Raw genomic sequence first — 18521 nt, 5'->3', positions numbered from 1 at the left:
CCAGTCAGGCCGCCGCGCGTAGTATCGCGATTTTGCGATAGCGTGCTGTATAAGGAGGCACAAAACACCGCGAACCATCGCGGACGCATCCGTGCCAATCACCGAAGCACATGGATGCGACCAACGGGCAGAAACCCCACGGTGAGGAATATTTCTTGTTCGGAGGGAGATTTTTCACGAGGCGTGAACTCGATTCAGTGCTACCTAAAGCTCGAAAATCGTTTTACAACACGTGAAATTAGGCAGTCTGTGGTAGATTAATTAATTGACAGAATTATTAATATCCTTTATTTAAAATGCTGTGTCCTGCAAAGCAGTTTACAGTGTGTGTTTACTGGTGCACAATTGTACTTGTATCTCGCTTTTATTTCTGAAGGGATTCTTGGTAATTTAGCAATGTATTTAGCAGTGAATTTATAGCACTTAGCAACTAATATTTTGTATGTACAGGAGACCTCGATTTGGCTTCTAAGTCTTGTTTGCAGTCCGTGAAATTATAAATCAATGGATGATTAATTGATAGAATTATTCATATGTTCGATTTAAAATGATATATCCTCTAAAGACATTGCAGTGTATTTACATTGCAATGTATTTGTTTTGATATGATTTATATTTATGCAATTACATATATAATTGTATTTATATAATTTGTATTCACAATTGTATCTATATAATTTTCCTTTTATTTCTGAAATTATTATATGTCCTACTAATAATAGTGTGCAGCTTCTATAAACTAGTTTACAGTATGCAATTTTTGTATAATTTCAATTCTTTTTATTCGTGGATGGACTTTTTGAAATTTTTAATTAATATGATAAAATGCAGTAATATTTATTTGCTGTACATTTATATAAAAGAAATTAATTTGTATCAAAGTAATGCATTTAGTTTACTAGTAATATTTTTTGTGTGTATAGAAAATCTTGATTTTATTTTCTAAATGAAAATCATTGTTTGCAATATTTGGAATTATAAATGTGAACCAGTAAGAGGAATAATATATTTACAAAGGTATTATCTCAATATCTTCAGTATATTAGAAACTTTTCACAGTGGGGCAACCTTCACCCGGAGGAGGATCTGCCTCCGATAAGGGCAAGGAATGGCAAATGGAGTTTCTGATGGAAAAATTGCGTTCCAAGTCTTCCACATATAAACCCTTGGTGGAAACTGCTAAAAACATGCGCATGGCCATGCTAGTGAGTGATTTCTACTTATTTTGTCATTTTGAAGCTTGCTGAAGTATAAATATGACTTCTTGATATACAGGACAAGCGATTCGCGATTGACAGCATAGAAAAGAATCAATTGCAGAAATGTTTGGACACCCTGCAGCATTCTATCAAGGTCACTTCTTTCCAATCCATGGTAGAGCGTTTAGAGAGCTTAGCAAGACAGCTGGGGTGAGTATTTGTCATCTGGTAAGAATTAATAACATTGGTCGCGTTCAGCAAATTCAGTTGCGGAGCGAATCTGTGAATGCTATGAGCAGTTCGCTGCTATTGGATGATCTAGAAGAGACATCAATAGCAGCGAGCGTTCAAAGATCGTAACAGTTGAGTTTGCTGAATGCGACCATTCATTCATTGTTTGGTAATTCTTATACAATATAAAATAAATTGAGCTTAAATATAAACAATTATCTCATTACACAGATTAAAGTTCATGATGTCTGGTCCTCCAGGCACGGAAATATTCATATCCTCCGACATGTTCTTTTTGGAGGTCTTATTAGAGCCTCCATCAGGTCTTGTTAGGGACGTTAAAATCCACCATGAGGGAAAAAGTGAACAACAGGTAAGAATTATCGACATTATTAATAAGAAACATATAGTTTCTTATTAAATGTCTTTATGAATTTTGAAAATTGTTTCAGAGTTGCGAAGCACTCGCCTCGGCTTTGTCGCATGGTGATTTCGTCGATTTCACCACGCAACTGGAAGGATTGGCGTCGATCTACCAGCTGAATGCCGATAAGAAAGTAAAATGCAAGGCATTCAGCGCCCTGCAGTCCCTCGAGGCTGATCTGGGTATTCTGGCACAGCTGCAGACATTCATGAAAGAGCCGTTTAATCTGGTTCACAAGAGTCCCGTCGGTTAGCGACTTGACATATACTAATTTTTGTATTTTACGTATAAAAGTATGATTTTATCTATCTTCTATACTATTTATTTTTTGTGCTATAAATTTGCAGATTTATATGCACTTTGGTTATGTATTATGTATTTAATTATACGTTCTTTTATTTAGGAATTCTGGAAAGAAGACGAGGCGGTCACCCGATGAAATTGACATATTTCGTCTCGCCATACGATTTAATCGACGAAGAAAATCGAACTTATGACGCTCTGAATTCCGATACTATCATTAAAAGAAAGATCGGACACTCCGTGACTGTTTGTATGGAAGGTTCAACGGGTCACAAGCTGCCTACTTCTAGTATCATAACTGTGAATCGAAGTCCCACGGGCAAGAGGTAAGATCAAGTTTTATTTCTTTGTTGTTTGAAAATTGAATAACTATAAATATATCTAACAGTTGAATAACTATAAGTATGTCTAACAGTTGATTGTTTCTTTATCCTTTGTCCTTCTTGTTATAAAATTAGCGAAACCCATTTTGTATTCATGTGAGTCAAAAAAAAAAATTAATTGATCAAAACTTAATATTTATCAAGACTTTTTATCTTATGTTAAAATAAATTGAATGAAATATTGACATTGAAGCGAAAGAACTTTAGAATAGCTAGAAAAATTTGATTTCTTTATCTGTCGTTGTATTAATTAAACTTGGTGTCAAACTTACTTTTAATTTGCAATTGATTTTTTTGTGCATTGAATCTCCATTGCAATTTAAACAATACTATGTTGAAGTTAAATATTAAAAAACTAATGATAGCTATAAGAAATTTTTTATTATCTTTTATATTTTTATTTCTTTATGTTATTTACATTTCGAATTTATCCGAGTTTCAATAAAATGAATTTGCTCTTTATCATTATCTTTTTCTTTCAGCACTCCTTCATATGCTCCGTTGACCAGTACAAATTCCTCCATGTTGCCAGCTTGCTTTGTGCTGAAACTCGTCAAGAAGATGCCTATCTGCATGGAATTAGTGAAGAGGATACAGAAAGTCACGGAGCTCGAGTGCGGCGACATCTCCGCGCCACATCCGTTGCTCAGTCTGATAATACAGCATGCAAGCGATGGTCAGCTGGATTGTCGAAACAACAGAGGCTTATATGTGGTAAGTAACAGATTATAATAGAAATATCCTAGCTTTATATCCGATTCATCATACCGCTTTCTCTTGCAGACCTTACCAGATCAACAACACTGTTACTTCATGACAGAAAATAAGAACATGGAGGGTGTACTGGTATGTAGTATCCCATTCACGCATCCCGCACATGTGCCGCAGATCTTGGTATACCTGCGGCAGCAGGCGCTGTTTAATTGTCTAATCGCGAGCTGCGTGCGGCCCATGGCACGTCAGGATCCAGAACATACTACCATACTTGAAGTAAGCGCCCTTTCGTGGCAACACATCAGCGTGAGCGTGGAACATCCGTACGAAGAGACAATGGCCACCGCGGAACTGGACTTGACAGACATATCGATGCTTAAGTGCCGGTTGTATGGCATGAGTATGACAACGAACGTTGAACAGACATCGGATCTCAGCGGTAGAGTGCTGCAACGTTGCCTCAGCATCCCGTTGACTATGCGAATGCTATTAAAGATCTGGGAGGGTCGTTCTTTGCCCGCGGTGATGAATAGTTTGACTAGCGGTAGTGGCAGCAGCAATGGTAGCTACAATCTCAATTTAGGATCCGGTGGTAAGGATCAGACCGGACAAAACGCATCCGGTACCGCGTCCGGTATGCCGGACTTTACGAATGGCGAGACGAAAATAAAGCAAGAGCCCAGTTTGAATAACGGTAACAACGGGTGTATGGGAGGCAGACAAACGCAGCAACAGCAGTTGTCAGCGAATCGCAGCGAATTGCAGCAGCAGCAACAACAGCAGCAGCAGTCTTTTTTAGATGCCGGAACGGAAAATAGTATCGGTTTTCCGTCGTATTCCGGCCAATCCGATACGACGACAATGACAATGAGTACCACTGGGACGAACAGCACTTCTACTTCTATGTTGAACCCGTTACAGCTTGGTGCGTTGCTCGGACAAGCAAAAAACTCTCTAACTAGTAATTCAAACACGAATGAGCGTGGCAAGAAGACGCGCAAAAGGAAAACTGGTACGGATGGGCTTTGGCGTAGTCCCAAGCGAAAGAGCGATGGTGGAGATAATAACACCGCGACGGAAATCCTGCTGGAGAGTTCAAGTTCAGAAAACTCCACACCGTTGGGAACGCCCACGAGTCGAGAGAATCTCGCAGAGACTAGAACGTCTACACCTACCTCAGCTACTAGTTTGACAAGTGGTATGGATTTTTCAAATTTGGATACTACCGATATACTCGATAAGAGTGCCTCAGATTATGATCTCGACAATTCCGAGAAAGACAGTGAGATCATGGAAGTGCAACATAGTAGCACGGAGCAGCAACAACAGCAACAACCACAACAAGAAGTAGAGGAATTGATAAAGATGCGCGAATCCTCATCGACGCGCAAATCGAAAAAGAATCGAAGTAGTGGTGGTAGCGAGGAAAAGAAATCGAGTCCAACGAACATATTCGTTGACGAGACATCGACAACGAGTAGTGGTAACAAAGGTCTGCCGGTACCACCATCAGTAAGTATCACTCCAATTTCGTGCGGTAATCTGGATCAAGCGAGCACCACCAACTATAACTCCGTATTGACTGGTATGGGTTTGGAAAGGAGACCTGGCATCGAGATCATACCTATTGCCTCATCGCCGTCGCAGACTAATCTACCGAGCTCAATCACCATCACGCCGATCGCCGGTCCAACATCGTCTCCGAAAACCGGCAGTCTGACAAGCGCAACGGAAGATCGGCAGCGAAGCGAACGGAAGAGTGGTGGCGGAAAAAGCAGCAGTAGCAGTAGCAAAAGCAGTTCTGAGGATACTAAGAGTGGTGGAAACAAACTGGAGAAACGGCGCAAACGTAAACGAGAGGACGGTCCGATGGGTCCACCGGACAAAGTCCCATCGGGTGGCAAACAGCAGCAAGATCCACTCTCGAAACCAGTGTCAGTGAGTATCAAGCCTAGCACCGAGCAATCACCACCGAGCGGTGGTAGTGCTGGTGTTGGTTTGAGCTGCTCATCTTCGCGGCCTACTTCGCCCGCAGCTGTAAGGAAATTCAGTCCTTCACCTACTCACTCAAGTTCGCTCGCCACACTTGTAGGTAAGTCCAGTCCTACCTTGAAGGCCGGTCAATCGGCAGCAGCAACTTGTGGTAAACCAGTTCAAAGTCCAAAGCACTCGCCTGTCTATGGCAGCAGTCCGAAGCACAACGCGCCGAACGTTTCAGTGGTTCCTATGTCGGTCCCGATGTCGCTATCGGTGTCTACGGTGCCCAATACAGTGGGCAACGTGCCGTCCGTAGCGGTATCCGTTCCGGTCCCTGCTAGTGCGAGCCCGAAACATGGCAACACTTCGTCTCCAAAACATGGTAGTTCGGCTGCAAGCAGTGGCAAACCCAGTATGTCCGCCTTAAAATCAGCGGCAAACTCGCCATCTAGTAAGAGCAGCAGCAGTAGCTCTTCTGACTCAGCAACGACCCCATCCAAAGTCAAGTCTTCTTCTTCGTCCTCTAGTAAGGATTCCTCCGGTCGTGGAGATAAAGATAGACGAACGTCATCCGTCAGTTCATCTGGTGGTTCAGGTAGCGGCCATCAGAGTCCCAAGACCAAATCCTCCAGCAGTAAAATGAAGCAGCTAGAGATGATTTCCCCCGGCAGCGAAGCCACCCAAGTCTCTTCTCTGCAAGCTTCTGGCGGAAGTACTCCACCATCTGGTCAGGTCGATGCAGCAAGCAAATCTGCGATTGCAGCCCAGCAGGCACGAAACCGCAAAAGTTCTCTCAATGCCGTGATCGACAAATTGAAAAATGCTCAGCATTGTACCGAAACGGATGCTTGTGGAAACGGTGGAGGTAACGTGAAAGGCAGTGGATCCTCCGGTCTTAGCAGTACTGGTGGAATGAGTAGCGCTGGACAGAAGGAGAAGAATATTGGCGGCAGTGGTTCATCGTCGTCGAGTGGAGGAAAGACTATTGGAGAAGGAGGAAAATCTTGTGTCACCAAAAATGCGTCCATAGATACGAAGAATCCCGGCGAATACATGGTGAAGCACAGCTCAGATGGGATAAAGATTACTATCAACAAAACTCGTACTAAAGATTCTAAGCAAGCCGCCAACTTGAAGCTGTCGTCATCGGGATCAATGGCGGCGACTTCATCTTCGAGCTCTTTATCGTCCGTGGCTTCTTCATCATCGTCATCATCATCCAGTAATGTAATCACTGGCAACAATGGTTCGCCAAAGACACATACGGGTCTCAAACCTGGTGTAAATTCTGGACCGGCATCAAAGAAGCCACAAACGTTACAGGCTACACAGAAAATGCTACCCACGAAGATGATGTTGGCCGCCGCCGGTATGAAATCCGCTATTTCTTCTTCGGGCGCGACGAATACTGGCACTGGTGCGGGTATCACGGCATCTGCAACAGGAGGCATTGGAGGAAATCCCTTATCAAAGAGTTCATCCTCCAAAGCTTCCGGTTCACCGAAGACGAGTTCTGGTGTGACTGATTTGAGTCGTGGTCGAGATAAACCTAGAATCTCAAAATCTGGCGACAAGGGAATATTTGCGTCGAAAGGCCTCGGTGATGCCAGAAAATCGAGCCCATCCGCTCTGCGCGAAGAGAGCGAAAGCGAGCGCGCGTTCAAGTTGCTAGCAGCGCACGCGTCTATCTCTAACCTTCCGCCAAGTTTGCCGCCTCAACTAATGATGGAAGGCCTAATGAAGCAACTAGACACTAAGTTTCAGATACCGAAACTGTCGGCTCGTGCGAATGTCGCTGATGCCGATAAGAACAAGTCATCGGACAAGTTGTCGATACTGCCCGATTCCACTAAACAGACCCTCGATGGTCTGAAACAAGAACAGAGCAAGATCGCTGGTCTGTCCAATATCACTGTATCAGTATCCAAATCATCACAGCCAGACGATCAATCAAGACGGGACCATTCGCAAAATAAACCAGACAATCTGTCGATTACAACATCCGCTGCCGGTGCGATATCTTTGAATCTCGTTGGGGAGAACACCGGTTTGATGCTGCCTCCACAATCGACTGCTGATTCCGATGTACCTACGAATCTGTGCATCCAACCGATGGTGGATAATGAATCATCTCGCGACTCGTGCAAAGATTTAGGAATGAGACAAACATCCACTGGTCAGCAATTTCTCGGTAAGATCGATGACACAAACGTCGGTGGAATTCTCTCCAAGAGTAACGTTTCCGATCAGTTGACGTCATCAGGCGCCAAGTCCTATGGAACCATGACAAGCTCCAACACCTCAACCGCGTCGAGTGGCGCTATCGTTGCCGAGAGTCTAAATCTGAGTACCAAACCTGCTGACCAGGCAGTTCTGCAAACTAAATATAATAAGATCACCGTAGAGGAGAAGAAACAACAGCAGACATCATCCGCATCGTTATCATCATCTTCCTCATCATCATCATCATCTTCATCATCGTTGATTTTTTCGTCGCTAGCCAGCGTCGCGACTTCATCAGACGGTAATCCCGTCATGACGTCCGACAGCGGCGGCGGTGGTGGCAGTAATGGTAGTGGTGAACAGGAAGTGGCGGCAGCGGCAGCTGCGGCGGAGATGCTATTGGATTTCTCCGCGGCGAACAAAGATTCTATGACGAAGGGAAGCCATGGTCTGCCAGTGTCGTTAACGCAGCACCATTTGACGACGATTCCGGAGCGGGCGATGACCCAGGCAGCGCCGACGGTGCGTCGCAATACACCGCCACCGCCACCGCCTCCGCCGCCACTTCCTGCTCCGTTCCCGCCTGCTGCTAGTCCGTCCGTCAGTGTGCACATTGTCAAGAGCCCGGCACCAAGTCCCCGAGTGATCCCACCCTCACCCCATTCGTCCGCGTCACCTTGCATCACCGATGACGAACTTATGGACGAGGCGCTGGTTGGTATGGGTAAATGAAGATTACTAAAATTGTAAGACAAAGAGAGAATACTCGTTTCTTTCATATTCTTCAACTTTCTAGAACAGAGAAAAGATCCTACTGGAAACAGGAACACCCGAATAAAATTCTGGACTTTTCTCTTAAAATTGTACAAATTGTATCCAACTTCTTCGAATTTAAAAGTTATTCGCGTGTTCTCTCTTTCATTCTCTCTTTCTCTCTACTCTCGTGGACCATTTTATATACATTATTGACTAGATCTTCTTGTAGTCTCTGTATTGACTTGTTAAAGCTCATCAATGATCGTATTTCGATAAATGTATTATGTTATGATCGACTCAAAAAGACTATATATAAAGATATTTTGTATTTCTGAGACGGTCAAATCGGTGTACTTGAAGCCTGAGTGTGAGTAACGTTAAAGCGTTCTACTTTCCTTTTAGAGAGATGGGAAATATGTGTGCGTATCAGAAAAGAGTGAGAGAAAACTGCGAAACTGGTGAGCGCCGAGATCGGTCTGTCGAGTAGACTTGTAGGATCTGAACTGTGACTATGGATGCAAAGCTGGATCGATCCAGATTAAACTAGCAAAGATAAACAAATGAACATGAACGAATGCAGTGAGCCACTTTCTTTTGATAAAAGAAAAGATGAAACATATTCTTCGATGTAATGATTCTTGATTCGTTTGAATTTGTGACACTATTCGCTGTATATTGAAACACTATATATTGAAACAAATTTATTTATTCATTCGCAAGCTTGTTTGAATCGCGCATTCTCTTTTCGCGCTGAGTTGATTCCATACTATAGATCATACATTGTTCTTTGATTTAATCTTTTAACTAACTCTTTCGATGGAATTGAAAAAGAGTTAATTGAATCGAGATTAAAATTAAATTACATTGATAGAAACGGACATGAGTATATTTATATATTATAGATTTAGGATACTTTCCAACAAGAGACATAGATGATACACAGTGTAACATAATGAATCATTACATCCTTGTTGTTTACTAATGTTAAACGAAGATGATATGATCATTATGTGTGTCACACTGTGTCGCTTGCTGGAAAGCATCATTAGTTTCAGCAACGAGATTCTCTGAAAAAATATTGACACAAAACTGGACCTTTTTTTATTAATGATGTAAACTCTTATTGCCAGAGGCAAATAATTAATACTTGTATCTGCATTATACAAAAAAAACCTAAGAGCTTAAGATCTTGGGAAACAAATGTTATATATTTAGACACATTTTATATATAATTTTATATAATTATATATAATTATATATAATTATACATGAAACATTTTTTTCCGGGATTTTAGTTAAAATTTTTTACTGCATGAAAGAAAATCAGACTTAAGGATTATAATTTAACATTTTTATTATTTTATTTATTATTTTATAATAAAATAAAAAGTAACATAAAAAATTAAAGTCCTATAAAAATATTTTTAATAAAAAGTACTACTAAAAAATACATACTTATTTTGTCGAAATAGCTTTATTTAATCAAAAACGCATGAACGGTTCAGATAATAAATTAATTAAATATATATTAAGAAGGGTTAAAATTAAGAAAACACAAAAAAAAAATGTAAGTACTAAGCAAGTATATTAGTAAGCGCTAAAACAAATTAAAATAAAAATAAATAGAAATGAATATAAAACAAACGGCGTTTCGACTCTGATCGGGTCATTATCAATGTTAGACGTGTAAAAACTTTCAATAAATTAATAGTATAAACATATTTGAAATAGCAACAGTCTATAATTAAAAATTACAAACTACGAAAATAAAAATTTTTGTAATTGTATTGACTTCAGCTGGATATAAAAAGGTAGTAAAATAACATATTATGGTTATCGCATTGGTATTAAAAATATTGCTGTTGTATTCAATAGAGATTATCTTTGTAATTGTCTGCAACATGGTACAGAGAAAACTCACTATAGACATATCACAATATGTTAGTTAATTAATATTAAATTCATGTTACGTGTGATGAAAAATAGCTAAATAGCTAAAAAATAGATAAAACAGTCTTCAAAATATTTTCAATGCTAAGTATTAATAACATCAGTCAGAATGTGAAAAAAATATAATATCGATTGTTTAAAAATTTAAGATTCAAAAAGCAGTCAGTCTTTTTAAATTAGTTCCAATATTAAATAAAATGATATCAATCAGAATATAAAAATATTGGTAGGAATAAAAGGTTTAAAACTCGAAATACAAACAATATATCGATATATGTACAACAATAAAATAAATCAACAAATTGTGATGGAGCTTCCTTGATATCCAAAACGATAATCATTTGGTTATTGTTTTATTAGCTATTTTTCTCATCAATATGAACTTAATATATTAACTAACATATTGCGACATGTTTATAGCGTTTTCTTTGTACCAGACAATTACAAAGATGATCTCCATTGGATACAATAGCAATATTTTTAATACTGTTGCGATAACCATAATGTTATTTTATTATCTTTTTGTACATCCAGCTGAAATCAGTTTAATTACAAAAGTTTTTATTTTCGTAGATTGTAATTTTTAGTTATAAGTCGTTGCTATTTTAAATATATTTATATTATTAATTTATTGGAAGTTTTTTATACGTCTAACATTAATATATCGATAATGACCTGATTGGAGTCGAAACGCCATTTGTTTTATATTCATGTCTATTTATTTTTGTTTTAATTTGTTTTAACACTTATTATATTTGCTTAGCACTTACATTTTTGTTTCTACTTGGTAGCCTTCTTAATATATATTTAATATATAATTAATTTATTTAATCAATTTTTTAAGTAATGTAGATAATATATTTATTTATTTTTTAAAGAATTTTCCGTCTCTTTTAAAATAGCTTATAGTTTATTGTTAGTTTTGGGGAAAAAAGCTCTATATAACCGTAATCTATTTTTTTTTAATTAATAATGATATGCTAAATATTATGTCTATTTTTAAATAGTTTCACTATTTTTAAATTGTATTTCACAAGAATATTTTTGAATCTTATATGTAGTTTCGAATTTTTGGCTAGCAGTGTGTGTTACTTTAAGTCAAATTTGTAATGAGAATTGCTTTTCCAATTATAAAATTAACACTTCTCAAGGATTCCATTTCTATTAGGATTTTTTATAACTAAAAAATTTTCAACTTTATTAAAAAATAGCTTATGGATGCATATAAATTCAGGCAAAATATTAGAAAAAAATGTATATATTTCTTAAGTTCATTATTTATTAATTACAAAATGTATGTCCATTTAATATTTTTAGAACAAGATATAATTGAAAAATTATTACTTGTATAATAGCATGAATGAAGTCTAAACGAGTCAAGATCGATTGCACCGAAGCATTGGCTTCTACACTTCAGTCTGCGAGGAGACTGAGAGATTGTCATAAATCTTCCTTTCTACCGACAATGGTATTCTTCCGTCGTTCCTCATGTTGCATCTTTAGATGTCGCTTCCGAGATACTTGAGCAAGTCGCTCGAAGTTAGCTGGTTCCTTTATCCGGTGATAATGCGACCGTTCGTGTCAAGCCATATAAGTATTTTTTAACACTGCCAAGTGTATATCAATAGCTTTTAAATCCCCCAAGAAAGGTTTTCATTGTCCTTTCCTTTTCTGCGTGATTTCATAAGAGATGTTGTATTCTGCTAACACTTTTCACGACAGTCGCTTCGTTCCTTCTCTCGAAGCTTTCGTTTTAATGATGCAAATGAGAAGCCAGAAGTGCCAGCTGCACGATATGCGCTTTTACGATGCTAGCGTTAAAATGAGAATGTTAAAAAAACTGTGCATTAAGCTGAAAAAAGAATGCGGAGGAACGTTGTGACATTTTTTCCACTTTCTGTTGTCTATATCTCCTCTCCTTTTTCCGAAGCTCGTGTGATTTGTCAGACAAATCTATGGAATATATGACGTAAGGAATTTTTAGTATGAGTAAGTGTTCCCTATACTAAAAGAAAAAATAAAAAATAAATTCCAAGGTAACAGGGTAAAATACTCTTGGAAAATGGAAATAGTATAATTAAGAAGAGAATGAGAAAAAAAACAATTAGGTATATTACGAGTTAGATGATCGGAAAATCGATGATAAAAAGAAGTAAAAATAATGCATTATAGCTTTATGTCAAAACAAATATTTAAAAGAAAAAAAAGCAAAAATCTTCAGGAGCAATGAATGAATGATAGAAAACGAAGTGAATTATTCGATTTGAACAAGAATAAGAAAAAGATGAGAAAGAATATCAATTTAGTATACGTATTTAATAGGTGTATCATGATGTGAATTAGTCAGCAAATAAGCGGATGTTATTTGTTGTCATTTTGACATTAAAATGTCTTTAATGTCATTTTGACGTCAAAATGATAACAAATACCATCAGTTTGTTTACTGTGTAATTTCACTACTCTCCTGGATTTAGAATATAATATTTTGAAAGCCGGGATGAACGATCTCGCTAATTTCGGAGAGAAGAAGAGAAAATGAAGGAATGAATCGCTATTTAATAAGTTTTGGAATAAGTGCTAATAGAGACAGAGAGAAAAACGCGTTTTTCTACTCTAAAACTTATGGAGTGAATCTCATTCTAAAGAGAGAAATCTCTTATAAATTGAGGCATTTTTTTTCAAGATTGGCTCAATTTTCACTCTTTAGAGTGAGATGCCATTTCAAAGAATTTAGAGAATATGTATATGTTCTGGGTATAAAATTAATTCTTCCAGACAATCGTTTGCACACTCGCATCGACGAGATATCTCGTTAAGATAGCTTATACACGGCGAACGATATTAATCAGTAAAAAAATTCTTTAATTCTATATAACTTTATTATTTATGTTATCTCAAGATAAAATGTCGGAAAGCAAAGGCTTATTGTTCCGATAAGTCGTTAACAAATTTTAGAGCGGTGTTGATGATAAACATTGCGCTTCCATGTTCGCTTTTTCGTTGCACATCTTTTTCCTCTAACAACAGTGCGAAGGTTTGACAATGCATGTTCGATTATTCGGACCTTCGCGTTGTTTGAAGTGGAAATTGAACAATTGACGTACGTACATTCACGTACTGGCGATTTCCTTTACTCTCTACAACTTTTATGAACATTTCTGTCAATGTAATTCTATTTAGTTTTAGTTCTTGGAACCAGAAAAAGTTAGCTGAATAAGATTAAAAAATTAATCTACAATGGAAATGAGCGTCAGAGTGAATCTCACTTTATAAGCCAAATCTTACTCTTAAAGATTGAAGATTGAGTCATTCTTTTTCAAGATGAGTTCGATTTTCACTCTTTAAAGTAAAATTTCTACTCCAAAATATTTAGAGAGAGTAATATCAAGGAAAAACTTTCTCTTTATTCCAAAATTTTCCTTTTGATTATAATCCTTAGTTTAATAGCATATATGCTATGAAAATATATATTATTTATCTTTTCAGTCACAAAGCGAGTTAAAGTAGAAAGAAAATTATAAAGAAAAAGCTCAGTTAGGAAAGATTGGCATAGAGAATCGATCTAGACAAAGGAAATCCGACATGGACACGGAAAAAAGTTTTGTTGAAATATCTAAAAATTTAGCTAGATAATATCTTGTTCACTTATCAAAATAATTATATATGACGCTTAAGTTGATTGCTAATATTAAATTTTTTTTACAGTCTTGTTATATTTAAATTTCCTACATAATTTCCTACATAATTTTGATGTTCCAACAAAATTATTTTCAGATCTATATCTCTAAATTCTGTAGAGTGGAATTTTACTCTAAAATATGAAGAAGAAAAATGAGTCAGTCTTGAAAAACAATGACTCAATTTTCAATCTTTAAGGTATTTTTCCAGCTACAATCACGCTAGAAAATTAATCGCGTCACAAACTACGAATATATCTCTCCGCGCGTGCTTTCTGAAGAGAGAAACTTTTAAGATGAACGTATGCACACATGCATAAATGTCCTATCTGTGTGCACGAAACTAATCTGCACTAAAGACAATGAAATGTGACAGCAACATGTCTCTGTCTTCGGCGTACGAAGGAGACTTCAAAGGAGATTGCAAATTTAAACTACTCTAATTTAGAAATGCCATCGCTAGGCCTCTCCATTTTTTTTAAGTTTCTATAATATTCTACATTATATATTCATTTTAAACAAAATCTGTATCTTTTTTTTATTTTTGTCGCAAAATATTAAAATATTACTTCGGCAAGACTTGATATAGGAATTTACGTGTTAAAAATAAAAATTTCGAAACTTTGAAAGTGAATATCTCCATTTCGACACCGCTTGTTAAAAATTTCATGAAATATAATATACTTTTAAGTTACACAATTTGAATTTAATTAATTTCATGATTGATGACATTACATTAAATTTAATGTATTTATAACTAAAAAGTATATTTGTGTACATGTACATGAAATTGAATATATTTTTCATAAATTTAATGTACATGTTTATTATTTAAGTAATTATTATAATTTAATTTTTACTGAGAAAAAAATAGTTAATTTTAATAAATATTTAATTCAATACTGCCAACTAAACATTTACTTACAGTAAGTAAATATTTGTTCAATAAAAAAAATGATTGTTAAATCAAATTAACATTTCTTGTATCAAATAAATATCTTTATATTTAATAAATCTTTATATTTAATAAATATTTAGTGGCAGTATTCAACTAAATATTTATTAAAATTAACTATATTTTTTTTCAGTGCAGGTAAATCATTCATTACTTTTAATTTTTCGTTCATAACCACGAGCTTCATTTACATGTAAAGGAAGCTCGTAGTTACATTTTTAACAATGTTGAGTTTTTGAAATTTTAACCATGTATAGATAAAATTATTTTAAACATAATATCCAAATTTCAAGAAAATCTATAGAAACTCAATTTCTCGGAGAAATACCTTAAGAGATTTCACTCTTTAGAATGACAATTCACTCTAAAAACTTTAGAGAGTAATTATATTTTTAGGTATTTCAGCAAAAGCTTTCTTTCTATGTAATTTTCAAGATCGTTAATCGTATCGCATCGTATAACATATTACGCGACTGCCTGAGCGAACGAGCGCAGATCTAGGTACAAATGTTTATAAATAAGATATATACAACCCCATAAATAAGATATGGTCATCCCCTCTATTTTTCGATCTAGTAGAAATCAGAGAGAAAAAGAGAATGACAGGGATGAAGGAAGATCATGAGAGAAAATGCTGAATGTTTGACAAGGCGAAAGTTCTCGTTGTATAAATTATTTTTGCGGATGAAGTAACTTCGTTGCGGCAGAGGTCGAAAACAGGAATAAAAAATCGTGTAAGTTAAGAAAATCAATGAATTTGTGTATTATATGTATGCATGAATGTATGGTCTCCTATGTTTTCTCCTCGTTGACTTTGTTCTTTATATCAAGCATGAGAAGGAGAAGAAGAAAAAGGATAGAAGCAGTTATGTAAATATATATATATATATATATATATATATACAATATATATAGGGTGTTTCTTAAGAGGGGTCGGAGCCACATTGGGGGCGGAGAATGAATCAAAGGGAACAAAAAATTCTTATACTATTTTGAGATACTCGCTGTTGTTTTCGAATTAGAAAAGGAAACGTCTAAGCCATGCGGTTAAGCCGCGCCGCGCGAATTTGTAGGACGACCCACATTCGAGCGGCGCGCAGGGAGAGGGAAGTAGCGCTTCGTTGCCTAGCACAGCCTGACATGGCGACCTATGTGTTTCGCCGCATCGCGCCTACATTAATCCAAAAATGTTATTTTAGCTGAAGTTTTTCTTATCATTATAAATTACGTTATTTAGCACGATTAAATACGTTTTAATACAATTATAGATATGTTAAGCGATGTAATTAATTAGAGCATTACGCAAAGTGTATGCTGATTGTCGCGATACCTTTCCGCTTGCTTTATTATAGGACGCCATTCTATTTTCTGAAAATTTTTTTCTATCTCTTATAGTTCCAGCGACATTCGCTTCGAAAGAGAAATACCGATTTTTCCAATGATATTCGCAAAAGAAAAAAATAATTTTTTTCTAAGGAGTGTTTCACCCTTTAAAAGTGCGTATGGGCACGTATAAAAAAATATGTATCGCTTATTTCTGTCTGAAAAATAACATATTGCTCTTTAAAATCGGAGAGGGACAATTGACCTTTGTAAGTTACAGATTTTTTTAATATAATGAACATGGGCATTAAATTTGATGGATAGTTTAATAAAAATAAATTAAAACACTCAATTTTCAATTAGTGTTTTTTAATACATTTCAGTTTTCAGTTACTACAAACTTAAACATCTCATTAACGTATACATAAATAATCTTTTTAGTGACAGAAAATTTAAATGTTATTCATCAGTAAACATTAAAGATTAATAAAATTTAAGAACGTTTTTAATGATGTACAATTAAACTTGTTAAATGGTAAGAAACATGTGAAAAAAACCTCAGTCAAATGCATTGTACATGGAAAAATAATACATCTGGATTTATAATGTAGGGGCTATCTACGCTTATATTATAATTTCAAGTGTACATGCATTAATATGTCAAAAAATAAAACTCCGACTAAATATAATATAAAACGATGCGATAGCTCTGACGAAGTCTGTCTCGAAGCGTAATTAAATAAAAACATCGTATAATAAAGCAAGCGGAAAGGTATCGCGATGATACGCTTTGCATAATACATGTCTAATTAATTACATCGCTTAACCTATCTATAATTGTATTAAAATGTATTTAATCGTGCTAAATAATCGTGATTTATAATGATAAGAAAAACTTCAGCTAAAATAATATTTTTGGATAGTGTAAGCGCGATGCGAAACACATAGGATCGCCATGCCAGGCTATGCTAGGCAACACGCAACTTCCCTCTCCCTGCACGTCGTCGCTCGAGTATGGGCCGTCCTACAAATTCGCGCAGCGCGGCTTAACCGCATATTGGCTTAGACGTTTCCTTTTCTAATTCGAAAACTACAGCGAGTATCTCAAAATAGTATAAGAATTTTTTGTCTTTTTGATCCATTCTCCCCCAATATGGTTCCGACCGATCTTAAGAGACACCCTGTATATATTATAATGTGAAAAAGGAAATAATTATAAGTTATGAAAGAGGATTGTACATGTGTATCAACTGTACGACATAAATTAATTTATATAGGATGGAAGATATATGTACGTCTTCTTCGTTGCCATGTGGAAATTGGGAAGCGTATGTAAAGCTTCGATTATAAAAATTATCCCTTTTTATATAAATTCTCGTGTATTGTACCTTTAATAATTCCATTCCTCTTTATACATAATTAATTTAAACATTAAGTCTTTACGCACTTTTGTTATTTTAAATCTTTGCAATGCTCGAATTTTAAAATTTTTAGGCCGTAATTTAGGGATAAAATAAGTCATTCTTTGAAAATTTAATTAACGCTGGAAAGAGAAAAAAGAAAGAAAAGAAAAGAAAAGAAAAGAAAGATAAAGGTTGAAAGTAGAGATAAAAAGAATAAATGCTATCTAAAAATTTTGATTATAATCTAAGATACAAGGATTTAAAAGAAAAGCACGTAATAATCTACTGATTTAATGAATTAATTACAATTAATTACAAATTTGAGATTTCGAACGTCGTTTGTTAATTCTAAGAAGACTTCCGGACTCTCTTGACATGCTTCTTGTATAGAGAATTTAAAATTAAAACTAATTAAGATAGTATAATTTATTATATAAAGATATATAATAAATTATATAAAGATCACAATGCTGCTATTTTGTAGTATCAATAAGTTATTAATTTTTTACTTTTATTTTTTTACGAAATTTTTTTTTCAAAAACAGCAGCACTACTTTCCCTTCTAATGTGCTGTGAATACTACGAATTCAATCGTAATTTAAATTAGATTTAAAAATATATAATTAGAGTCAAGCTTCGGAAGTTTTCTTAGGGAAAGAAACAAAAAGTTTAAAATAACAAATAAATAAATAACAAATCGAACAGTTTGACATCTTCGAAAAAATATTAAGTTGAGATTTTTTTTACGTCTTTGATTAATTACGTCTTAGATTAATAATTTTCATTGTGAAACATGATAGATATCACTAAAAAAAAATAATTGGTTGCTGCAACAATATAGATAGTAAAATATAGCATAACATTTTTATTATGGTTACAGCAATCAGTTTTTGGTTTGTAGCAGCAAATTTATTGTCGTTGTCGTACTCGTACGTAATATATATACTATATGTAGAGTACGTACAACTAACAAAACTTAAAGTATACGTTACTACAAACCTAA

General features: G+C 35.6%; 1 protein-coding gene across 1 annotated transcript; it reads left to right on the top strand.

Annotated features, from left to right (window-relative positions):
- Positions 1-110: 110 nt before the first annotated feature.
- On the top strand, positions 111-8186 carry LOC105621769 (mediator of RNA polymerase II transcription subunit 1). The gene is made up of 8 exons (XM_012203224.1): positions 111-141; positions 1060-1205; positions 1276-1409; positions 1662-1803; positions 1883-2102; positions 2258-2483; positions 3023-3254; positions 3324-8186. Exons 1-8 carry the CDS (start codon positions 111-113, stop codon positions 8184-8186), a joined length of 5994 nt encoding a protein of 1997 aa, XP_012058614.1.
- Positions 8187-18521: the final 10335 nt, after the last annotated feature.

This window comes from Atta cephalotes (assembly GCF_000143395.1).
Source record: "Atta cephalotes unplaced genomic scaffold scaffold00037, whole genome shotgun sequence".
NCBI classification, from domain to species: Eukaryota; Metazoa; Arthropoda; class Insecta; order Hymenoptera; family Formicidae; genus Atta; species Atta cephalotes.
This window is presented reverse-complemented; position numbering and strand designations above follow the sequence as displayed.

Bases quoted from the DNA above. Each gene is read 5' to 3' on its own strand.
- LOC105621769 (XM_012203224.1), top strand. From the start codon at position 111: ATGGATGCGACCAACGGGCAGAAACCCCACG. The intron at 1,206-1,275 runs GTGAGTGATTTC...CTTGATATACAG, and splicing joins ACATGCGCATGGCCATGCTA to GACAAGCGATTCGCGATTGA. The intron at 2,103-2,257 runs GTTAGCGACTTG...TCTTTTATTTAG, and splicing joins GGTTCACAAGAGTCCCGTCG to GAATTCTGGAAAGAAGACGA.